General features: G+C 49.6%; 1 protein-coding gene across 11 annotated transcripts; it reads left to right on the top strand.

Annotated features, from left to right (window-relative positions):
- The first annotated feature begins 585 nt into the window (after positions 1–585).
- VSTM2A (V-set and transmembrane domain containing 2A) lies at positions 586–23,597 on the top strand. 11 transcript variants are annotated; one of them, XM_081147113.1, is made up of 5 exons: positions 586–869; positions 2,591–2,757; positions 3,715–3,765; positions 5,158–5,494; positions 21,090–23,513. In XM_081147113.1, exons 1-5 carry the CDS (start codon positions 794–796, stop codon positions 21,176–21,178), a joined length of 720 nt encoding a protein of 239 aa, XP_081003239.1. In that variant the 5' UTR covers positions 586–793; the 3' UTR covers positions 21,179–23,513. The 11 variants fall into 11 exon arrangements, with proteins under 11 accessions (XP_081003239.1, XP_081003236.1, XP_081003243.1 ...); XM_081147110.1 differs by lacking the exon at positions 21,090–23,513 and adding an exon at positions 17,338–17,747 and having other exon boundaries at positions 662–869; XM_081147117.1 differs by having other exon boundaries at positions 667–869; positions 20,830–22,991.
- The last annotated feature ends 1,500 nt before the right edge of the window (positions 23,598–25,097 follow it).

Raw genomic sequence — 25,097 nt, 5'->3', positions numbered from 1 at the left:
CACCCCCACCCACCCCCAACGTGCCCCAAGGCCCCCTCCCCGCCCGAGCCACCCCCACCCACCCCCAACGTGCCCCAAGGCCCCCTCCCCGCCCGAGCCACCCCCACCCACCCCCAACGTGCCCCAAGGCCCCCTCCTGGCCCCGCTGCCCCGCAGCCCCGCGCCGGTGTCCTCTGGCCCCTTAAGCGCACAGCGAGCTGATGCTGGAAAGAATCACTCGACGAGGGGGCGGGGAGGGAACGGAACAAATTGGGGGGGCGGGGGGACATCAAACGCTCTGCTCTGCGCAAGGAAGCCGGAGCCCAGCCCGCCCCCCGCGCGCTGCGTGGCCCGGCTGGGGCGCGGGCGGCCCGGCGCGCACGGGGTTAAAGCATCGTCGCAGCCATTCGGGGGAAAAGTTGCGGCGCCGCGAGCCCGCCGAGGTCCTCCGCCCGCCCGGCCCACTCTGCGCGCCCGGCTGGCGCGGCGTGGGGGGGCGGCGGCCACGCAAGCCCGAGCCGCGGCTGACGTGGGCCGCGCGGGCGGCCGGCGGGACGCGGCGGGCAGGCGGCGGAGACGCTCCGCGCGGCCGGCGGCTCTGCGCTCCGGCTGCCCAGCCCCGGCCGCCGCAGCCCCGCGCCGCGCCCGCGCCGCCTCCCCGAGCCAGGCCCAGCCCGCGGCGGGATGCGGGCGGCGGCGCGCGCCGCGCTCTGAGACGCCGCCGACACGGGCGCGTTCCTCTCTTCGGGGGCTTCTTGGCTGCTGGCTACACCGATGTGACCCCCCCCCCGGCTCCTCCCTTGTATTTTTTGGAATGATGGGGATCTTTGGGGCGTATGTCGGACTCGTCTTCTCGCTGGTCTACGTGCAGCAGGGGCTTGCTTCCCAAGGTAAGTCTGTGCTCGCTGCCAGATGCGCCTGTGCTGGGGCCGTGCGCGCGCGTGTCCAGGCGGATGCGAGGTTCCTGCGAGGCGCCGCGGAATCCGGCTCTGCTGGGCATTTTTCCTTAAAGTTGATTCAATGGTCGGCAAGCGGGACTTGCGAGCAGGTCTCTTTGGTGCCTGACGGTGAGCGAGGTGGCCCGGCGAGCAGACACGCAGGGGTGTGCGCGCGTGTGCCTCCGTGTGCATGCACAAGGGAACCACTCACGCGCAGCTAATCACCGCAAACGAGCAGGGACCCTCGGCGGCCAGTCCTCCCGCTCCCTGCCGGCAGATGGGTTTAGATAAGTGTCTTTTTTCGGGGTCCCTGTGACTTCGTGTGCATGTGTGTGTATCAAAGGACGGCGTCCTGCTCGGAGCGGAGGCCGCGCTCAAAGGCACGGCCGGCATCCCAAGCAGGGCGGCAGCCCCGGGAACGCGGCCGGTCAGGACCCGCAGGCTGCGGCGCCGCTTCAGCACCACGAACAGAGCTCGCCCCGCGCCCGAGGACGCGTCGGCCCCGAGGAGCGCAGGCCGCGCCTCCCTCCCGCGCCAGCGAAAAGTCCTCTCCCGGCTGAAGCCTTCCTCGCGTCCCCCGTTCGCTTTGGGTGTAAATGCAGGTCCATTGCAATGCAGGTCACTTGGGATTTCGTGAAATCGTGAAAAGGGGCGCTGACGGTGTCTTTCCTTAAAAATTGGGGGAAGGGGGGGATGTGCGTTCCCCCTGCGCCAGCCCTGCAGCCCCTGGGCCCCCTCTCCGGGCGTGTGCGCTGTGTCTGTGCCCACTGCCAGCCCCAGGTGTCTCTAACGCTACTTTTAGGGAACCATCCGCTCTTCCCAACTGTCCCTTAGACAAGATAAAGAACCACCATCCAAAGCAGCCGTGTGCAAGGGATGCCTTGGGGAGAAAGGGAGCGTGGCATCCTTGTGAGTTTGGCTACGGTTCCACGAATCTTGCAAACTAGCAGGGTCGAGGTTGGTGATGAAGATGGGGGGGGGGGTCTCTCTAGTGACTTCACAACACTCTTTCATCTGAACCAGGTCCAGGGGTGAGCCTGACCCCCCAGGACGTGTGGCAGTTTACAATACAGTGGCTTGAGGGAACCCCTGTGAAGGTGAAGGTGGACAGAAGGAAACATTTACAGCCTAGAAAGTGCGAGGCTGGTTTCGGGGCTGCGGCCTGAGATTCACAGTTGCTGATGGTTCGATAAATCAGGAATGTGCGTCTCGACAGGTGACCGTGGTCCGTTCTCTGGGACGTGAGACACGCAGTTACCGCAGATGGTTTAGAAACTTGGGGGCCAGAGGCTGTCCTCACGCATCAACTTGACAGATGCGTCTAAAACGCACCTCAGTCCGTTTTGGGGAGCACTGCGGTCTGACAAGAGGTTTGCGTTGCTTCTGGGGAGCAGCCTGGCTAACAGAGGGCGTTATTGGCAAGCTCGTTAGGTTTTCCTTTATCAGACCCGATGGACGGCGACGTGGTTCAGGCAGGATGCCAAAAATCAGGCGGGCGAGCGGTGGCGAGGGGGCGGGGCGGGATGTCACAGAGCGGGTTTTGTTCTCGGTTTTTTGGGTGTTTTTTTTTTTTTTTTTTTTTTCAGGCCAAGAAAAATGTAGCGATCTCTCAAGGGAAGAGAGGCGGCCAGGGCGGTGTGGACACGCTAAAAGGACGCCTTTCTGTTTTACAGCAAAATTTACTGAGTTTCCGCGCAACGTGACCGCGACCGAGGGGCAGAATGTGGAGATGTCGTGCGCCTTCCAGAGCGGCTCGGCCTCCGTGTACCTGGAGATCCAGTGGTGGTTCCTGCGGGGCCCCGAGGACCCGGAGCCCGCGGCCGAGGTGGCCGGCGCGCAGGTAGCCCTGGGGCTGCGTCCGTCCCCTCCCTCCCCGCGTCCTCCGGGTGTCCGGCCAGGGGGCCCGCGGCCCAAGGCGGTGCCCGGGTGCCCCTCGGGACCCCGGCTCCCTCGGCGTGACGGAGGCCCAGGGACCCCGGGGGGGCGCCTGAGTGTGTCCTGGAGACTCCAGGTTGAAGCCCAGGAGGAAGACTTGCGAGTCTTTCTGGTGGAAGCTGGGAACGGCCCCTCCGGTCAGCGCTGGCTCTGCGGTGTTGGCCGGTCCGGGACGCTCGCGGCCCCGTCTCGGGGACCGTGGGCCCGCGGGGGGAATACTGGGGCCGGCCCACGCCCGTGACCCGCAGAGAGGGGAGTGAGAGTGGAAGGAGGCAGAGGGGGCGAGGGGAGGGAGCGAGGGCCCCAGGAGAGGGGGCGAGGGGGCGAGAGGGAGGGACCCTAGGCCCCTGGAGAAGAGGCGAAGGGCCGCGGGGGGTGCGGGGCGCAGGGGGCGTGGCTGGGAAGAGGGAGGGGAGAGGAGGTGGGCGGAGAAAGGAGGGGAGAGGGAACGGGAAGGAGGGGGTCGGAGCGCAGGCTGGGGACTGGTCAGCGAAAGAGGCGCAGACGGGTCGGGACTGCGGGGGCCAGAGAAAGGAAATCCGTCCATGAGGCCCCAGGGAGGGGGCGCAGTCGGGGCAAAGGCTCAGAGTCCCGACCCCGCAAACTTCCGCCCGCACGCGCGCCCGCGCCCCCGCCCCTGCCTCCCTCCCTCCGGGACACCGCGCGCCCGGGGCGCATCCGAGCGGCGCGCGTCCGGGCAGCGCCCCCGCGCGGTGGTGGCTCGGCCTCGCCCGCGCCGCCGGGCCCGCGCTCCTCCCTCTGCTACACCGCCCCCCCCCGCCCCCCAAGGCTCCGGCGACCGGGCGGCGGCGCGTCCCGCCGGGCCGTCGGGTCCGAGCTGAGCCGCCGTCTCCTCCCGCAGGTGGAGCTCCTGCCCGACCGCGACCCGGACAACGACGGGACCAAGATCAGTGTGAGTATCGCGGGCCGGCGACAGGGGGCGCTGCCGGGCGGCCCGCGAGAGCCGCGCGCTCGGGGTTCCAGCTCAGGGTCCTCTGGTCCGGCCTTGCCACTTTCTGTCCTGGACACGGCCGCTTCCCAGGCGCAGGGCGGGAGCCCGCGCCTCTCCCCTCCCCGGCGCATAAAAACTGAAAAGGGTTCCGAGCGGGGCCAGTGGAGGTATTTATTGGAATCACATAAAGGCCAGGGAATCGTTCTGCTCTCTAGCAAGAGGTGTGCGAGACTTTTTTTTTTTTTTTTTGGTTTTAACAGTTATATAACTGTAAGAGCAGAGCGCTGCAATGCTGCTGTCCATTCAACATTGTGGGGACACTGATGCTTCTGGATACACGAAATCATATGAGTAGAAAATCAAAAGCCAATATGGACATAGACGCATCATTGAAGAGGTTAACCCATTGTAATATACAGATATCTTTCCGCTTTGCTGGTTATTACTTGTCGTAACTGTGTGTGGAGCATTCTGAATGTCTTATGAAATCCGTCATCATTCAATCATGCATAATATATGATGGATATCAAATCTCGCTGTTTTGATAAAGATGCTTAGGGACATATATTACATATTATATAGAATTTTATGTTATATACATAATCACATATATATAATCTTGCTATTAATCTGGCCTACAAATTATTAGAAGAAATAAGGGAGCCAATTTCAATTTTGAAAATCAAAGCATTATAAAGTTCCAGTAGCATAGAAACCCTGTAATGGTGAGGGGAAGGGGAGGGGTGTACCCTGAGCCCCAAGACTTCGGGTGGTATCAGTCTGCACCCTGGGCCATGCCACCCCATGCCTATAGGTCAGAGTGTACCAAAAACATCGAGAAGAAAAATCGTTACTATCTAAGTCCATTTTGTCAGTACCTTTAACAGTTATTCCAACGTGAGGATAAAAGCTCATTCTCAGTTGAACTCGCCCTTGGTCACAACCGCCCCCCGGATATTTCTGTGGCCTCTCAGAGGTGGAGCCAAAAGTAGAGAGACTGTGTAAAGTCCAAACTTGACCTCACTCGGTTCACGCTTCATTCCGCTGAGCTAACCAGGCAGAGGCGACCCCATGAGTGGAAAACGGCAGAGGTGTCGCCAGAATCTGGGGAACGGGGATGGTGTGGCTGGTGGGATCGGGCGCAGGCTGAACTGAACTCACTAGGCCCTGAGCTGGAGTAGACCGGGGTCAACGAGGCCTTGAGATTTCACAGCTGAGACCCTCAGGAGCTCTCTGACCGTAGCCATGAAGACTTGCATTGTCCAAGGTGAGCAAGCTCAGGACAAAGTCTGGAAACACCATCATTTCATGCAGGCCCCCCCCCCTTTTTTTTCCTTCCCCGCAATGCTGCAGACAGTGAAAGTCCAAGGCAACGACATCTCCCACAAGCTGCAGATTTCCAAAGTGCGGAAAAAGGACCAGGGCCTCTACGAGTGCAGGGTGACCGACGCCAGCTACGGAGAGCTTCGGGAGCACAAGGCCCAGGCCTTCCTGAACGTCACCGCCAGCGGCCACGCCCGGAGGGTGCAGGCCTTCGAAGCCTCGCCCATGTGGCTGCAGGACGCCAAGCCGCGGAAGAATGGCTCCGCCGCCGCGCCCAGCAGCACCCACGGCTCTGCCAGCCAGCGCGCGCCCTCCACCTCCAGCCCTCAAGCGGTAGCCAAAATCCCCAAGCAAAGTCCACAATCAGGTATGCGAACCCATTTCGAGCCTTCATTTTACCACTCACCAAGCCCTCCCCAGGACGGTGGCCCGAGGAGGGTAGACGGGTTCACGATGACGGTTTACGAAACTGGGGACCTAGCTCAGCTGAAATGATGAGACGGGACCCAGTGGGCCTGAGACTGGCCTTCACAGGGGAGGTCACCTGCCCCGTTAGTGGCTGGCAGTGTTTCCTGTCCGGGGGACCTAAGAGCTGGACTTTTAATTGTTTACCTTCTGTATTTACACACGCTAAGAACAATAAATCACGCGATGTTGGTTGCATTATAAATGCATGTGCATTTTCTCTACAGATTTATGTTTCCAAAAATGACCCAAATTAAGACCCTCTCCCTTCATCAAAAATGTAGATGAGAGAGGGACACATTTGCAGCAGCCCTTAGCATTAGGCGGGGCTGTCCCCCAAGGGCTTTAGCGTGTGAGAGAAACGTCAGCTGCCGGTGGTGAGCGGTGACGGTAACGGCAGGAAGTGGCCGGAGACGAGGCAGCTCCCGCAGATGCGCCTTCGACGCCGTTGGGAAGCTTAGTCACACGTCCCCAGGGCCAGCTGTGCAAGTTAAAGCGGTTCTGAATCGCAGTGGTTTACGCGGCGGTTCCGCCCGTGGGAACTCGGTGGAGCTCCCACCTCGGGGTGGGATGCAGGCTTCTCGGGACCTTCTGGGTTCCACTCCAGCACTTGACGTAAGGCTGTAGCAAGGGGGGGGCGTAAAAATATTTATAGTTCTTTATGTTCTTTCTCTTTACAGTTTACCGTCGAAAAAGTATTGCTACTAGAATTGGTCATAGAACGTTACATCGCTAGCTTCCAAGGTTTCTGTAGCCAGTAAATTTTTAAGAATCTGGCCATTTCATCAGAAACATATACATTCTTATCATCTGATCTTAGCTATGTCTTTAAATCCTTCCTTGTGACCAGTACTTTTGAAACAGTGTGTGCACCCTAGATTTCCTCCTCACGGTTCGTGTGCTGATGGCGTGTTTGTGGAGAGCTTGGCTGAGGGTCCCTGTGAGCTCGCAGTGCCTTGCAGGGTAGGGGAGTGGCCATCTCCGCACGCCTCGGTCACGGCGATTCATGTCGGCCTATCAATAGGTGACCTGCCTTCACTAAAGCTCAGTTTGTGTGGCTTTGTCTCATTTTCCTCTTTATTGTCTCTTTTGTTCCCCAAATTAAAGAACAAAACCACACTTAGAATATATATATATATATATATATATGTGCATTAGATGCTTATATATGTGCCTGTACATACATAGCACACGCATATATGTGTACCTGATGGTTATACCTTTTTTTTTAAAGAGAATTCTCTCCCTGACTCCACACTCTAATCAATATCTTTTTTTTTTTATTTTTTATTTTTAGAGAAAGAGGAAGGGAGGGGATAGAGAGAGAGAAACATCAGTAAGAAAGAGTCATTGATCGGCTGCCTCCTGCACGCCCCCTACTGGGGATCGAGCCCGCAACCCGGAAATGTGCCCTGACCGGGAATCGAACCGGTGACCTCTTGGTTCCTGGGTGGACTCTCAGTCACTGAGCTCCACCCGCCAGGCTGACGGTTATAACTTTTGCAGCCATTATTTGATAGAGATTTCATGTCTTTGAAGGCATTTCCCTCCCTTTAGTGCCATCAAAAGACGAAGCTAGACACTATATGCAAATTACAGAGTAGCCTACAGATAGTTTACAGCCTAATTAGAGAAAACTCCAAGTCATGCAAGTGAAATTATTAACCCACATAGAATATTCCAAGCTAGATATCAGAAACCCGCTCTGCGGAATAAAATCGAACGTTTTATTACCTATTCCAGTGGAGGATTCTAAGCATAGAATAAAATGTTCCAGCTATTTCTAAACTATTAACTTTTGATTATATAATGTACTCTACAAATGCCTGTTTTATTTTAATACATCTGTCTTAGTATTGAGATTGGAGCTAAACGGTAAACTCTAGAGATCTTCTAACAATTTTCAAGTGAAGATCACCGCTGATTTTGCAGCCCACTCCCAGGCTCACCCATCGCTTTTCCTGGAGTAAGGTGACTGGAGAGAAGGGGTGCCGACTCATGGAAGTCTCTATTCACTAAACATTATCTGCTTACAGCAAAGATTAATCCGAAATATATCAAAATTTCTAATTTTTTTCTACCAGTGAATACTGGAAAACATTTTTTATACCTGTAACAAAGTTTCTAACTTCTAGTTCAGAAGCTGGGGGGCCCAGCCACCCATTCTCTTCGTGTGTAAGTTTCTAGACTTGCACAATCATTATACAAAACGCAGTATCTGGGATGGATATTTATACAGTAATTCACTGTACTGCCCACATCCTGACTTATAATTTTGCTTTATAATTTCTCAGGCTGTATTCAACTAAAGCTGATTTCAGCACCCACACTTTATTTACTCACTCATTCCCTCTCCATCACTCACATCTCCAATTCTGACCTCTTTCTGGAGAGCCAGGCTGGGGTTCACTATTGCCCCCCAATATTTCTCCACATATGTGCACCATGGCAGAGTAGAGAGGGCTGCACTTTGTTGACACTCCACCATGGAGAGGCCCCCCAGCGCCTTTCCTGAGCCGTCCTGTGACCACTTTCACAGTAAGAGGTGAAGTCATGCTATGCAGGTCAAGCTATGCTCATTGCAGACCTCGCTTTAAGAGGACTGGCAGCTTCTTCTGTGGCCTCTTGGAAGCCAGCAACCTTTTCAGAAGTGCAGTGACCTTGACATCACCTTCCCCAGCAAAGCCCCAAGCCCCCAGCCTTGAACTTGAGCCCCAGCTGCCACGTCATGGCACTGGGAGAGATCCCAAGCTGGCACTGCCCCCTGAGCCAGCGGGACACAGACTCCTGAGAGATCATAGCCGAGGGTTGTTCTCAGGCACTCGGCTTCAGGGGGGTTGTTTCATAGCAATACAATATCCAAGTCAGGCCCCTGAACCCCAGCATCCAAAGCTGAATTTATTATCTTAGCTTTTCCGCCGAAACACAATGTTCTCCCTCCGATGTTCCCAAACTCTTTTAATAACAAACATCATCACAACCACAGGTCTTGAGACCTTGAAAATGTCCTATCACCCCTTCTTCGGTCAGTTGCCACAGCGAGCCAGTCATCGGGTCCTACCAGGGGCCTCTTCAGAGTGTCCTTGACCAATGGATCTTCTCTGTTGCGCCAACGTGGGCTTAGCTCTCAGCACAGGCCTCTTCTCTGTCTCCTCTGCTTAACCGGCTCCCGGTAACATGCCTGTCCCCCTTCTCAAACACGGAGCGGCCACGGCAGGGCAAGCAGTCAGGAACGGTGTCTCCACAGCGCCGTCGCCGACGCTCATGGCCTGATTTCCAGCCCCGTTTCTCCTGAGTCCCTCGTCCTCACACATCGGCTCCCTACGTGGTATTTCCTGAGTGTTTTTAGACACTTTCTTACTTCTGTGACTTAGGAAATGCCGTTTTCTTGGCGTGGGTCATTCCTTATTTGCTGATGCAAATTCTTCTATACAGCTTCGCGGTATCGTCACGGCGAGAATCCATTTTTGTCACTCAGGCCCCCAAGGCAGCTTGTGTGTTTACCTTGAAGCCCGCCGCGGGCCTCGTAGGACTTTCTTCCTGGGACTTCCCTCCTTCGTTGCGGGGAGTCCCGCTTTCCGGGCGCCTCTCGGTGGCAGGCAGAGCAGGGTGGGCGCCTCCCTAACAAGGACTTCTTGGCTGCAAACACGACAGGCTGCACTCACTTTCTTTAAGTGCCCAGGACAAGCAGAGCTCATGTTTGGTGGAACACAGGGAAAGAGAGAGGAACGATATATGTTTGTTTTTCTCTTCTTTCTCTTATGATTATATTTACATCACTAGCGCCACCGCCACCACCACCCCAAAACGGAGCAAGACTCCTCCGCAGTGTTTCTCAAATAGGTGGGCAGGCGACTGTGCCAGACTCAAGCTTGTGAAAATCCATACTCCAGGACTTCATGCAGCACCTATCGGATCAAAAGTTGAGCCTAGAACTAGAAATAGGCATTTCTGTGAGTGGTAAATTATGAGAATCGTGCGCTCTAAAAAGTTCTTATGGGTGAGAAAATTTCTTCTGTCATTGACTATGGGGGGTGTGTGTGTGTGTGTGTGTGTGTGTGAGATATGCCACTAAATACTATATTAGAAGCGGGTCTTTTGCTGGGACCTGTTCTCCGGTATCGAGGTGAACTCGGCAAGGTGCCCTGCCGGCCCCGCGGTCCGCAGCTGGCGCGGCTCAGGTGTCGCGACGTTCCCCGGGCGGCGTCTGTGGGAGCCTCTGGCCGCTCCGCGGGACCGCTGATTCTCTGGACTCTGAGATACGGTGGCTGCGTTCCCACCACGATGCGAGCCCGAGCGGGAGCAGCAGCCGCTCCAGCTGCTAGAAGCCGAGCGCTGCCCTGCGCCGCGGCCCCGGTAAGCGTGGCGGCTTTCCAGACTGCCCGGCCGGCAGGACGGCCTCGGGCTGAAGCCGGAGCTGCTGGGGGGGGGGCCGAGGCGCTGGCAGGAGGTGGTTTTCCTGATCAGGAACCGGTCCGCGTCCAGGGAGAGAGCCAGGCGTGTAATTCGGACCTTAATGTTGATTTTGGTGTAAATGATCCAACTTGGCTGCTTACACTGGTAAAATTAATTTCATCATTACAGTTCTATCAGTTAAGTGGCTGCTGGGTACACCAGGTGTCTACGAATGAGACGAAACACAGATTTGAGGCAATGCTCTGGATAATACAGGCCAAGGAATGCGCTGGAGATCTGTTTGAACTGGAATTATGTAGATAAATAGTCTAGATTGGCTAGGTTCTCCCGCAAACCACATTTAACTTAACTCATTGAAACTCAGTAACTAGCTGGGTCTGCAAACCCAAGGCCTCGCTGTGGGCTGCAGGGCTCCCCAGTGCGTGGATGGCCACGTTGAGGTTCACCCGTGACGAGCAGGAGCTCTGCAGCCGAGGAGGGACACGCTGCAGGTCTGCCAGTGTCCTGAGCTCCTGTCTCTAACGATTTCATGAAGCTGCCAGAGAAGCACTTTCTGGGTAGATGACCAAAGGGTGAAGAAGTGGCGGCAAAGATCTCAGTTTCCCGGTCAAGGTGACCCAGGTCCTCAAAGCAAGGTGAGTGCGCCTTCTCCCAAGGAACACGCTGCCAGCTGTTCTTGACACAAGTGCATCTGTCTCAGCTGCAAAGAGCAGAGAGGAACACAAAGCTGCTGCTTTGACCTGCCTGTGGCCCAGCCGCACGCTCCTAGAGGCGTAGGCACAGCGGCGAGGGAGGGAGACGGCTCACATCTCAGCCCCATCACTCAGGGCTGTGTGTGTCTCCATGTCCTCACTTTGAGGATTAAATGCAATTATATATGTGCAGAGAGACCACGGCACTGCCCAGGTCTCCCAAGTGATACCCACTTGCTGGGCTTACATGCCCATTGGTGCCTTGTGCCCACATATTCTCATGACGGCAGCAGTGAAATGAGGAAGCTGAGGGCCACACGCCACCTGGCCCTACCGGGGCAAGAACTGGCCTTGCAGGGGGTGTCAGTGATGAGTCAAAGAAGGAAGACTTTAAAGTAAAGAAATACAGAATGCAAAACTTGAAATCCATCCGAGGCTTGTGCTTAGACAACAGGAAGAAATTCAAGTTATGATTTTTAATTACTTGATTCTTGTGTCTCTATCGATAACATTGAACAATGATAACTTACTGCTTTTGTTATAAGGGGAAAAAACATTATTTAAAATTTTCCAACTTTAAAAATAGGCAATGACAGCTTGTGAGAGGGAAAATAAACCAAACCATCAAGTAAAATATACTTAATAAGTAAAGAAAGAAAGGTAAAGTGAAACAATGGTATTGTGTGATTGTGGAGCTCACGACAAATTAAATATATATACACACACATGATCACGTATTTACAGGTGCACATGTGTATATAGACACACACGTACACGTGTGTCTGTGTGTATATTAGGAAGATGGGGTACTCAGAAATCGCTAGTAGCATTGAGATTAAGAACATTCTCTCTTCTTTCCTGGGATCTGAGTGGAGAATCTGACCATCAAATTATTCGTTCTATTTTTCTAAGCAAAGTGGGTGAGCTTGATAAATATATATTGACTAAATAAATCAAGCGCATATAAAGTCCATAAAGAAAACATTATGCAGTCATTTTTCCTCTCAATGGTATGACTCATTCAGTCCCCGATTCAGAGCTGGAGCAAAGTGATGAGCGATGGTGTGGTCATTGGGAGTGTCAAGGAAAATCAATACACTGGAATATTTACAAAGGGTAATTATGTTCCATTTAATATGACTGCTTCAGAAAGTCTCAGAGAGCATTTTGCATGAATTCAGAGCCTTGTGTGCACAAAACAGACTCAATATAAGATCTAAATTAAACTCTGAGTGCTTGAATTAGAGGGAATTGTGAGAGCTAGGAGTTAGAATAAAGATAAATTTTTTTAAAAGCTAAGAATTAGAATTGCTCGCTCCCTGTGGCCTACCACTATGGGACTGTTGGAAAAGTAAAAATGAGAAGTTCAAATGAAGCACATTGATTACCTTCACGGACACAGGAATTGTAATGAAGATTAAATAATGCAGTCAGATTCCGCAGACTTCAAAATACAAAGGTGCCAAGCCCTGTAGCTACGTCCTTAACAGCATCTTCTTCAGCCATTTGGAAAATATTTCATATTTCATTTTTCTGATTAAAAAATGTATTTGTTATGAAGGCAATTTTCTCACTTCTCTTGGCATTGTAAAGAGATGACTTGAGAAATGCTGCATTTAGGGACCAAGCAGTAGAATCACAACCACTCAATAGAAAAATAAAAAACTTTAGAACATAAAAACTCACTCTCCTTCCAAAGATCTGAAAATATAAAAGTTTTTAAAGAAATAAAGTAACGGTCCTGAGAAAGCTTGTGCCCCGCAAGGCACCCCGCTGCCCCGGGGGGTGTGAGACTTCCCGCACAGCTGCCCAAATGAGGTTCGAGGAAGTGAACAGTTTCAATAAAACGCCGATGCGGGGGCGGGGGCGGGGGGCAGGGGCCGATGCTTTTGGTGGTGTTGAAGCACCTGGCACTGTGCTTAGCACGTCGTTAGAGTTAAATACATGTTTCGGAATTGAACGCTATGTTTTGACAGAGCTCTTATGAGGGAATATTGCTAAGAAGATACATACATTTTTATGTAATTTGGTCGATCTTTAAGGAAACAACCCCAGACCACTTGGGCATCAATGGGGAGAGAGGGTTAGAAAATAGCCCTTAGGCTATCCCTCATTCCACACCTATGACAACAATATTCCTCTATTTTAGATTATGTTTCATAAAAAATCCCCTGTAGGAAGTCTGAGGAGCAGTCCCTTGCAACCATGTAGTTGTATCATTTTATTTGCCTTGATAAGTAGGATATGGATTTTTAAAATCTTCAACTATCTCTGGCTTCAACTGGCTTCATTCCAATGGCTAAGAAAATTTCTGTTATGAGGATAAGGTATAAAATATTCTAATCCAGATAATTCTGAAATAGCTACTTTAGTGAAAAGGGTGAAAGCATTGACTCAAACTTGGAAACTATGTGGGCATCTTAAGAAATCTTACTCATGTTAAAACAAGTGCGTTTTCTGAAGCTGTATCACTGGTGCTTTTTTGTATCCTATGGCATTAGGTCCTCAAACAATTTTTCCTCAAAAAAAAAATTGCTGAACAATTAAAATTAATTTTTAACTTAGCAAATCGCTGTGCTTGTAAAGTATGGTGGTAGCTTTCTCTATTTCCGTTTATATAAGAAAATGTGTGAAAATGAGACCATAGTCACAACTCCGTCTCTTTCCTTCTTTCTTTTACTTCGGATCTTTGACTGAGTCTCTCGGCTGCCATTTCCCTAAGTACAAGGCGTGTTTCCCTCCTTGGTGAGGAGTTTTCCTCTGGTGGGGCTGGCGACGGGTTCGAGGATGACCTGCAGGCAGTGTGGGTGGGACCAGGCCTGTCTCTCCCGTCAGACAGTGGTGGCTCCGATAGGAGCACACATCCCTCTGGCCTCTTTGCTCCACAGTGAACAGCCCCAGCCCCTCCCTCGGGGCGAGCTCTCCTACCCTCCCCTGGGACAAGTGCCCCGGGGCCTCGGGGCCTGCGGCAAAGTCACCCCACATGGGTCCCAGCTTTCCTCACAGTCTCCTCCAGTACCGTCCCCAAGTTAACGCACTTATTTAAGCCCTTAAACAAATTGGGCATTTTTCAACCGTGTGCGGCAAACACAGGTCTGGGCAATCCTTAATACGGGATTTGCGATCCTTCCGGCAAGGTGTGGATTGATATCTACCTTCATATCATGAGTATCGAGTTTGCTGATTAATAAGAAAACATACATGCTGGAGGCAGGTTCATTCAAGCTCCATGAGTAAATAGTTTCAATCACTTTAACAGCATTTATCTATATACCTGTAAATGCAGAGCTAATCATAAATTATCCTTATTTATGCATTAAGCAGTTATTAAATATGTCATGAAAGCATCATTGCTTGAAAATATTTCATTTGTTTCTCCACTCAGTGATATGTTCTCCTTCCCCTTCCTCAAAGCCACTCACATTCCCACACATTTCTAAGAGGCAGAGTTGAGAAAGCGAGGTTTCCAGGTGTGCCGAATCGCCAGGTGAGATGACGCGAAGTAGCTTGTAGAGTCCAACAGAACTGGTTTTGAACCTCAGCTGCCTCACCTGCCTGCTGAGGAAACCTGGCCACCTTGCATTCCCCTCTCAGCAAAGTTCCTCCATCAGCAGAACCATTGTAGCAGCCTCGGAGACCACAGTCAGGGATAAAGAAATAGCAGGTGCTCAAGGAATATTAGCTACTGCTGCCACCATCCACATCATCATCATCATCACATCATCATTGTCATCACCATCACATCATTGTCATCATTGTTGTCATCATCAGCATCACATCGTCATCATTACATCATCATCATCGTCATCACCTCATCTTCACATCATTGTCATATCATCATCATCACTGTCATCATCATCATCACATGATCATCACACCATTACCGTTGTCATCACATCATCATCACATCATCATCATCACTGTCATCATCATCACACCATTACCATTGTCATCACATCATCATCACATCATCATCACTGTCATCATCACACCATTACCATTGTCATCACATCATCATCACATCATCATCACTGTCATCATCACACCATTACCATTGTCATCACATCATCATCATCACATCATCATCATCACTGTCGTCATCATCACACCATTACCATTGTTATCACATCATCATCATCACATCATCATCATCACATCATCATCATCACTGTCATCATCATCACACCATTACCACTGTCATCACATCATAATCATCTCCATCATATCATCGTCATCCTTGTTGTCACCATCATTGTCATTATTACATCATCATTGTCATCACATCATTGTCATCATCATCACCATCGTCCTGTCTGCACCCAGAGCAGTTCCTACCTGGATGAGAAAACTACAGTGACACTGTGCTGTTGCAACGCGCACTGTGGGTCTAGCAGGTGGGAGGCAGGATCACTTTGATGTGTCCCCTTTTTGAGTCACTGGAGGAGACTGAAATCCTGAAAGCCTGCAGGGACTCATTGTAAATGAGAGAGTCAGGAACATTCTGAGGTGAATGGCTGTCCCCATGCTCCTTGTCATTTAGACCTGCCAGCGTGGGCAGCCGCACCTCCTTCCCTGAGCTGCAATAAGAGGCCTCATAACTAGCAGAGAATGTACATTTGCTGACTAAGGGGAAGCAGGAAAGGACATTTAAACGGTGACTGCCAGCATGCCCGGGCTCAATAAAATAAGCAGTTTGTATATTGGGTCATAATGAAGCACATTTTAAAAAAATAGAGGATTTCTGGAAGAAATTGGCACTGGACCCATACAAATTCTAATAGAAAGATATACTTTTCAAAAAATTATAGGATAGAATTATGCTATTATTTGACTTTTCCCCTTCAATGGTGGCTTAGTGTGTGTGAGCTGGAATGAAAATTGCACTAAAAGCCAGCTCGGATTTTCTCCTGCAGCTACTTTAGCTCTGGAAGCTGGCGTCTGTGACAAAGGAGAGGTGTGTCAAAGCCTAGTCTGTCCCAGAGCTGGACACCCCATTCTGTATAAGCCGGGCCTCTTCACGGGCAAAGTAACATCACTGGATGGTGGCTCCTTTCATTATTGGGGGGTTTCCATTTGTAGGTTTGTTCATGTGATAAGCATCACTAATACTCGATTTTACAAAATAAAGGCTCTGGAGTCAGACCACGGAGCCCCAGCAGGAGAGAAATTGTTGTCTTTCTCTCTTTTTGCTTCTTTCGATTCTGCTAGATGCTCAAACCAAAAATAAAACAGAAAAACAGATGGAGAATTGTACCTAAATCTACAGATATCCTGAATTGTGACTGTTCCCATATCTTATCTAAACCACTTACAAGTTGAACTCTTGTTGGAAATTAATGCATCAGAGATTCACTGCCCAGAGAAAGTGGGTGTTTGGAAGCTGGTGAGCTTTAGGTGGGGTAACCTGTCTAGGTCTTGGTCAACACTCAGTCCCTTGAGTTAAATACTCAAGCCCCATTGCGATGATCTTTCCTGGTAGCCAAGAGCTCTGGGTGTTTCTCTGCATCACTAATGGTGGCACTTTGAACAATCTGCTAAATCTTTGGTCCCAGTCTATGAAATTTGAGTAAAAAGCTTGGAAAAGACAAGCTCTTAGAAAGAAGAAGACGTGTAAGAATAATGGTGAAGCCATCTCTCACCCAAGTATTTAAATGAATGTGGAGGAGCCTTTAAGTTCTAAAAGTCTATTATATGGAAAGTTCAAAATATTATTAAATCATAAGACATTTGGTCCACTACATGGAGCAAAACAAACTGCATTTATTATTAATGTTTAGGAAAACTAGGAGGCTGATGTTTTCATATCCAGTATTTATGAGCTCAGAGTTGGGAAAAGAAGTTTTATATCAAATAATGTTTTTCTCTAAAGCGTGTTACGGCCAGTGCATTTTCTCGGAAAAGATTAGTGTTCATATAAATATTAGCTTCAGGTCCTGATTTAGCAGACGTGGAGACAGTGAATGGGGCCAGGTTGCCTGCCCCGGGGGTACAGAGGGGGGCTCATCTGCATCCAGGCGCTCTGACTGCATCGCTGTTTCCTGTTCCTGTTCCTTTGCTTTACTGCCTGCGCCCTAGGGGGCGCTGTTCCCTGTGGCTGAGCCCCACGCTCCTGATCGGTGGGGTGACAGGGGGTGGAGCTGAACTAGCACAATGCATGTGACGCGCCTACTGCACCTTCCCTGACACGCGGGAGATGCCCAGTCCTGAGCAGGAAGGGGGTGCAGCGTGACTCAGTGGGCCCCGCGTTCCAGCCTCCGGCCGGTCGGCCCAGCGAGGAAGACTCGGCAGAGCAGATGGCACAGTCTGAAGAGGGAGGTGCTAAAGCAGCTAAGCTCTTCCCTCTGGCTGACAGGTGAGGCGCCCGAGGCGGACTTTTCAGTCTGGGACCCTGTGCTGAGTTCAATGGGGCGGGGACTCGGGGACTTAGCAGTCAGTGACAATGACAATCATGAGATGGCGGTGAACTGCGCAACGTCTCTACCTGATGGCTGAGGTACCACGGTCTCAACTACTGAGCTGTCGTTTCTTTGTGTTTTTTGTTTTTAAGAAGTAGATGGAGTTTGCTGTTATTCTGTGAAATCACTGTAATCGTGAAGGTAAAATCTTAGAGACTTCTTTCCATGTTTCTCTTGGCCAGACTCTCACCGGTCAGACACCGTCTTGGGAAAGGCCCGCTCGTCCCATCCCAGGGAAGGCGGTGTGGCTGCCTGCGTGTTGCGTGTGGTGTGAAGACCTGGAAGCTGGGTTTCTAGCTCCTGGGACTCACGGGAAGGCTTCCTAGGCTCTTCCGCTTGCAGCGCGGAGCAAACGGGTTAGGGAATCAGGCCCGAGAGAGCGCTGCGCAAATAATTAAGCGTAAGAACAAACGAAAGGGCCCGGCCGGGCGGGGCTCAGCGGTTGAGCGTCGACCTAGGATCCAGGGGTTCGATTCCCGGTCAGGGCACATGCCCGGGTTGCGGGCTCGATCAATGACTCTCATCATTGATGTTTCTGTCTCTCTCTCTCCCTCTCCTGTCCTCTCTCTGAGATCAATAAAGATATATTTTTAAAAAAAAAAAACAAACGACAGGCATCTTTGTCACGAGGAGTCGAAGGAGGTCAGGAAACGTCCTTCGGGGGGAGAGAAATCTCCAGGTTCCGTGGGCGGCTCCCCGCCCGGGCGTCTCTGCTCGTGCTCTTAGATAATAGCATCTCCTGTCCCTCCTCGCACAGCCTCTTGTGTTGGAGGCAAACGTTTAAAGGCTCTGCAGGCACGTGTTAGACACTGAGTGTAATGAAAACTGATGCGTAAATGTCCCCTGTGGCCTTGAAGGAGTGCGTAGGGTCACCACTGCGATACGATATGAAAATGATGGATTACAGGTCAGTGTGAGCCACGCGGCGGCCGTAGGAAAGGCAACGCCGAAGGACGGCTGAAGGTCAGAGACGAGAGATGGCAAGGAGCTGGTGGGGACAGACACAGGGGACGGCAGGTTGTGTCAGGGCAAGAGCCGCTTAAATGCATGGTCATAGTAGGGGGTAACGGGCCGTCCTGCTTGGCCTGGGCATAGAGGGAAGGGAAGGGAAGGGAAGGGAAGGGAGGGGAGGGGAGGGGAGGGGAGGGGAGGGGAGGGGAGGGGAGGGGAGGGGAGGGGAGGGGAGGGGAGGGGAAGGGAAGGGAAGGGAAGGGAAGGGAAGGGAAGGGAAGGGAAGGGAAGGGAAGGGAAGGGAAGGGAAGGGCTATTCCAACACACTCTCTGGCATACTAATAGGAAAAAAATACATGAATAGTTATTCCGCTCACTTTAGAAAACATGGAAGAACTAAGTACCTTATTTGGGCTCTTAGAGGTGAGTGGAGCAGAGACCGTTGGAACCCACGGCTCCTGACTACAATCCTGGCTCCCGTTCGTTCACAAAAGTAAAACGCTTCTACCTGTGACAGAATAGAGCAGGATGAGGGGCCAAAGTTTGCTTTTTACAAAAAAAATAATAATAACTGTCTATAAAACAGACCATAGTGTGTCTGATAAACAAGGTTTGTACTCAGAAGAGTGAATAATGTTATGTCCAGGATAGTGAACCTCTGAATGAAATTGACTATGACGACTATTTGAGACGCGTTCACAGGACAAATTATAGCATTTTAGATTCTCGAATTTCACTGTCTACGTGTTTGGGATTACAAAGATAAAGTACACACCTCTTCATTCAAGGCATAAATAAAATATAGAAAGAAGAGACAAACAATCAGTGATTTGCTTTCTAATTTACTGTGCAGGAAAGGAAAATTTTGTAATTGGCCTGACGGAAATGTCACTTAATTAAAAATATGCCAGGAAATGGATATGCCTGGAGTGGATGAATAATTTGGGCGGGGGGAGGAGAGTACTATGTTACGATGGTATATTGGCTATAATACGGCAGGTCAGAGTTTGAGGAGCCTTAAAACATAGATGCATGGAACAGACTGATGAATCTCAGAGGGAAGGGGGTGGGTAGGAAGAGACTAACCAAAGAACTTACGTGCATCTGTGCATAACCCATGGACACAGACAATAATGTGGGGAAGGCCTGGGGGGAGGGAGGATCAATGGGGGGAAAAGGGGACATCTGTAATACTTTTAACAACAAAGATAAATTTTTTAAGAAAAAGAACATGAACAGTAAAAAAATGTATTCTTTTCTGTGTAATTATTAGACTCCTTTGCAATAACACTGCTCACATGAATTTTGTTTTAACTTGCACATGCTGGACATAGGGTGGTAGGAAATGTTATAATGAACGTTATGTAAGATATAATGTTCCCTGTATATCCCACAGGGATGATGGGTGAGGGGTTTCCTCTGATGGGTTGACTGCCTTAGAAAGGGGAGATGACCACACAGTTTCGGTGCCTTTGAGCCAGTTTGCAATGCCCACGCTGAAAGGGAACCATGGTTTCACAAAATACCTTTTCTGAAGAGTGAACCATGTTACTTAGTTTTCTTGGTCTTGGCATTTTCAAACTCCTGTTCAATATCAGACGTTGCATCCGTGCCACTGGCTACCTAGGGAGCCCTGTGATCAATCATTCCCTTTTGGGTTTTTCGAAAGATGAATCCCTGGGCAAGAATCTCCCCTCAAAGGACAGCGAGAACGCTGGTTAGCTTTGGAAGCTCGGTGCTGGGTTCTGCATAGATGGAGCGTGTTTCCCTTGCACGGCCTTTGCTCTTAGAGCTGCACGTTTACTGTGCTGTCACTGTCACAGTTTTGAACCTTAGTGCCCAGCTTGAGAGAAAGATCACTCTCCCAAGGCCCATCGCTAACCTCTGGGTCTTCGGTCCTTAGGTTTCTGTGGGGACACACTGTGTTTAACGTATGGCCCACCTACCAAATGAATCAATGACAGCTCTAAAGAACCCTAACAGAAACACGGCAAGGCGGGGCCACCAGGTGATCATTGGAGAACCGAGCCCCAAACATTCCCGCCACAGTGACGTGTTGACAGTACAAGTTTTTGCCTCGATTGTTTTCGGTGACACTGTGGGCCTAACGTGATTTAGCTGAAATACCCGCAAGGTTGGATTTCTCCACCCTTACCCCCTTCAAACCCTTTTAAGCTTCTCCAATTAAAGGAAAGAAAGAAAGAAAAAATGCTTTGAGCCTGATTGTATTCTTGTTTCCCTACTGATCAAGGAAGTTCACACATTATGTAACTAGAAGCTTATTAGATAAAACATATGAAGAAAACTTGCAAAAATACAATTGAATTCTCCCCCTTACACAGTCTCCAAGCTCTTCCAAAAATTGTCAGTTCCTGAGAGCACTAGCTTGTCCTCAGAGTTAAGGGTAAACCCTGAGAAGGACGGTCCCCTGGAGGAGAACGGCCACACGCAGCCGACCCAGGCCGCAGGCCCTGCCCAGGAGGCCCGGCTGGGCCTGGGCTGTGCCCCCTTCCGCTCAGGCTCAGGCGGCAGTGACAGTGACGCAGGCTGTGTCTCTAGGTCCCGCCCCTGACGGTAGGGAACGACCTGCACGGAGCGACGGGGGAGGTGTTTGGGGCTCGCTCCTCTCGCTGTCCCCCACTGTGGAGTGGCATTGTTTGAAAACACACCAGCCCGACCCACTTCCCGGGACTGAACTGCTTTGTATGTGTTGTCATTTGCAGTGCATGCCAAGACACTCATGAGCACCAGAGCCAAGCTGGCCAGCTAATTAAATATATATGTGTATGTGTTTAAAACAGCCTAATAAGGAGCGTTGGAAATCTTCAAGATGAGCGAATATCTTATAACTTCTTCCGCAGGTGCCAGGATAGCTACAAGCCATGGACTTTCTGTCCTGCTTCTTGTTTGTGGCTTTGTGAAGGGTGCTTTGCTTTAGTCTAAAGTGCTGACTTTTTTCCAATATCACTTTCTCTTCTTAAAGCAAAGAGCAAATCGCCTGTAAACTCTACGGAGCGGACAGCAAAGTTGACCCTAAACTCCAAGCACCACTCCGCACCCACAATAGGCTAATTTCCTAGACCAGGAGCACCTGCTTCCGGAGCGTACACGAAGAGGCTCTCACACGCTTTGTTCATACTGTTTTCTTGGGCAAATCACTGGTCTTTCATTTCAAGAGAATTAGTGAGAAGTGATAGGACATCTTCTAATAGCAGGATCTATTTTTCCCCCCTTTCCTTCCGGCGACTTAAAGCATCATCTCACTGCCCGACCGCTCAGGGGTTGGCCTGAATGTCACCGGGATAGTAAATATTTACTACAGAAACCACCATTTCCTACTAAAAGACCCGTTATCTGCAGGAAGCAAACAGATCAAAAGACTACAGAGCATAAACTGTCATCAAGCGGCACCCCCGTGGTGGGGGGGCAGGAGCAAAGTCATCGACGCTGCGAGGCAAGGAGAACCTTATTTTCGATAAGAAATAATACAAGAAAGAATTCTTCTTAATTTTCCCTTTTTTCTTGGATTTTTCCCCCTTTTTCTTCATTACAGTTCTTGTTCGATGATGGTGGCAAGTTACTGATTGCGGCCAATCCCTGTCCATCCTGGGAGGTTTATATAAATACATTTTGAGTGTTCTCTATTTCAATGTATTTTAATTCATTTTGCAACTGCTGTATATGCAAACCTGACCAATTCTGTACATTGCTTCTAGTATGTGTGCTATAACTTCAAAATAGATAGACTATGACCTTCATGCAAGCTGGTTTTTATCATTATATATATAAATATATGCATAGAAATATCTATATGTTGGGTCATTGACCAACTCTTTTTGATAAAGCGTTTGTTTCTCACATGATCCTTAGATTGTGTGGACCCTGTAATGCCTTGTTTCACTTCCACAGGTTTGACACCTGCAGGCGGCCTCAGTTGGCCTCTGCCTCCTTCTGGAAAATGCATATTCAGAATTGTATCAGTCTCTGATAAATGAATTGATTTTGTTGTGTGTATGCTTGTTGGAACTTGCTATGTTTCTTTAATATATGGTGTTTATTGAGGTCCAAGGGTCTCTTGACTCAAGAATGTACACTCTGGTTTTGACAGCTGTCCGCTATTATAATCACCATTGTTACTGTCGAAAAGCAATGTTGCTCCTGGAAAGTTTGCCTTGGAGGTGAATGGAGAAAACAGAGGGGTCACCGGGATTCCCTGACTTCACGGAAGAGCACTTCTTGCTGAGGCTAAAAGTGTGCTTCCTTCGAGCTTTGTGAATTTCTGTAGCTTTGTCATTCTGTTCTTTGCTCCTGATGACATCTTAATGTCTCCTCATTAAAAGTTAAAATGTGGTCGTTGGCTCAATAGATATGCAAAGGACGACAAATTTCTGATTGAAGATCTTGTGTTCGGTGTTCGCTTGTTAAGTGGATTATAATTTTTAATGCTCCGGGCTTATTTTTGGTTTTATGGTCATTTAGACTGTTTTGTTGAGAACCTGTTTTCTACTCTAGTGGGCAGAACTGTTTGCACGGTCCACATCCACTGTGGAATGGATGCGGGTTGAGACAGGAATGACCTAAGTTTCCCTTCCAGAGAGATGCTCCATTTTCCTTTCCTAACAAAACCAGAAGACCCTCAGCTCCCAGCCTAAGGTCTTAAGCGGAAGCTTGAAGGCAATGAATACCTCTGCTTTTCGAAGGTAAATGCATTTGATTTTCTGCAATTCAATTACAGGCAATGTGCATATTTTCATAATATTCTTGACATTATCTTCTGAGAATTAATGTTTCATGCTAAACCTTTGATTGACATTTTTCTTGGTCATTTGGTTTATTATTTCAGTCTAATGAGAAAAATAAATAAAGGATTTGATTGCACTATTTTATTAACTTAGATATTTATTTTCTTTCAAAGTTTAATACTTAAAATGCATAAAATAATGGTAAGATAAATATTATGTGTTAAGTCTATCCGGACTTTAAAGATCTTATACATTCAAGCATAAATTAGTAGACTGATTCAAATTCAGTCAGTCCAGGAAAATCCACCACGTAATTCACGTTTATCCAAAGATCAGGCCCTTAGATTGGTCAGCTCTAAGGCAAGATAGATCTGTGTCTGTACCAATGATGTTGACCATGCTCCCTCATAATAAGGGGCATGTGCTAGCTGGGGGCAAACTCTCAGTGGACTCATTGTGTCACTGTCCAAAATAAGACGTCTTTGTCACTATGCTACCAAAAATCTGACCCATTGGCCTTTTTGAGGAAAAAAAAACATGGCAGAGAAGCTATAACAAATTAAGGAGACCCTCCAGTCATTTTCACCTTATATTGCATCCCTCTGGGACTATTACTTTGTATGTAACTAGGACTATAGAAGCAAATAAAGATGGAATAAACAAGGTATCTGATTTTCTCGACCTTGATTTCCAAGGTTAAGTAATGTCTTTTTAAAAGATGAAATCATAAAAAGTTGAATTGCTTGCCTAAATCCACGTCAGAATCTTTGGCTCTTTCTTAACGACTTACAAATGAAACAAGCTGATGAAAACACTTGAGGATAAAGCAGGAGATCGAATATCTTCTAAAACCAGGGCTCTCAACCTGAGTTAGTAAGTGAGCATGGTGAAGCCCGTGAGCCCACTGAAACCATGTCTGTATTTCTGTAGATGTGTATCTGTTTTCTGGAGATGGCCCTGCACATTCATTGATTCCGAAAATGATTAGATTATGAATTGCCTCACCGCTCCTTTGACCTTCCTCCGGGCCTGAATCACCAGCGTAGTCCTCCCCACTAGCCCCTCAGGCCTCCTAATGACCGCATCACCCGATAGGGTCTGGAGGTCGGGGTGAAACGGCGCCCTGGAGGCTTCATAATATGCATACACTCTACAGGATGGAAAATCAAAATCTAAAAAATATTGGGCCGTGACGGCTTCAAGCATACCTCTACACACGCAAGGACGTGACAGCCCCAGTCTTTCACAGGCCATTCCAGTGAACAGCAACCTGGCCCCTCTCCGACTCGTTCTACGAGACTAGCACTGCCTTGCTCGCACACCCCACAGAGGCAGTGAGAAAGGGCAATTACAGGCTCATCTAACTCATGAATATGGGTGCAAAAATCCTCTAGAGTAACCGAACAAGGCCATCAATGTATAATACGCCACATGGAATAATTGTGTTTTACTTCAGGAACGCCAGATTGGAAAAAACCGACAATGAGGTTCTCAGTGGTCTTAAATTGCAGACAGTGGCCCCAAAGCAGACAGTGGGGCCAGGATTCGAGTGAGGTGGATTTATATGGGAGGTTCCAGAACCGCGAGTAGAGGAAGGGGGGTAAGACGGAGAAAAGAAGACAGTGTTGCCAAGCCAGCCGTCAGCGTGGGCCACCTGAGTTCCAGCCCGCGGGGAGCTAAGCAAATGGTATAAAACACAGGCCTCAGACGTGTCCCATCCAAAGGAGAACCTGGAGTAAATACCAACTCCTACCAGTCCCTGGTTGAAGGTGGCCGGCCCTGTGGGGAGGAGGAAGGAAGGTTCACTTCCAGGCACTTGAAGCCTGCCTTGGGCATGAGCAGAAGAGCCTTGTGCAACTTCCAAGACCGCCTTTGGGGAAAGAGCTGCAGGTGTCGGCAGTGGAAAGGTTGAACACACCGAAGAGCCGCGGCCCACTGGATATGGACCGCATGTTTCCACTACAACACTGACAGAGAAGAGAAAGCATGCATGCAGCTCAGTAGGTGATAGGAAGGTGTTGGTGAAATCCAACATCCATTCATGACTAGAAACTCTTTGAAAACTAGGATTAGCAATGTCCTTCCTTACCTGGGTAATGGGTATTTTCAAAACTGTGTGGCAAACCCCGTACTCAATTATGACACATTGAATATTTTTTCCTTTATAGTCAGAAGTGAAGAGCAAGACCATAGAGCCCACCATCCCTCCTGTATCTACCATATAATGATGTTCTTAGAAGCATTGTAAT

This window comes from Miniopterus schreibersii, assembly GCF_964146895.1.
Source record: "Miniopterus schreibersii genome assembly, chromosome: 9".
NCBI classification, from domain to species: domain Eukaryota; kingdom Metazoa; phylum Chordata; class Mammalia; order Chiroptera; family Miniopteridae; genus Miniopterus; species Miniopterus schreibersii.
This window is presented reverse-complemented; position numbering and strand designations above follow the sequence as displayed.

Coding starts and splice junctions, on each gene's coding strand:
- VSTM2A (XM_081147110.1), top strand. CDS start 794: ATGATGGGGATCTTTGGGGCGTATGTCGGACTCGTCTTCTCGCTGGTC. Junction 870..2,590: donor GCAGGGGCTTGCTTCCCAAG/GTAAGTCTGTGC, acceptor TCTGTTTTACAG/CAAAATTTACTGAGTTTCCG. Junction 2,758..3,714: donor CCGAGGTGGCCGGCGCGCAG/GTAGCCCTGGGG, acceptor CTCCTCCCGCAG/GTGGAGCTCCTGCCCGACCG.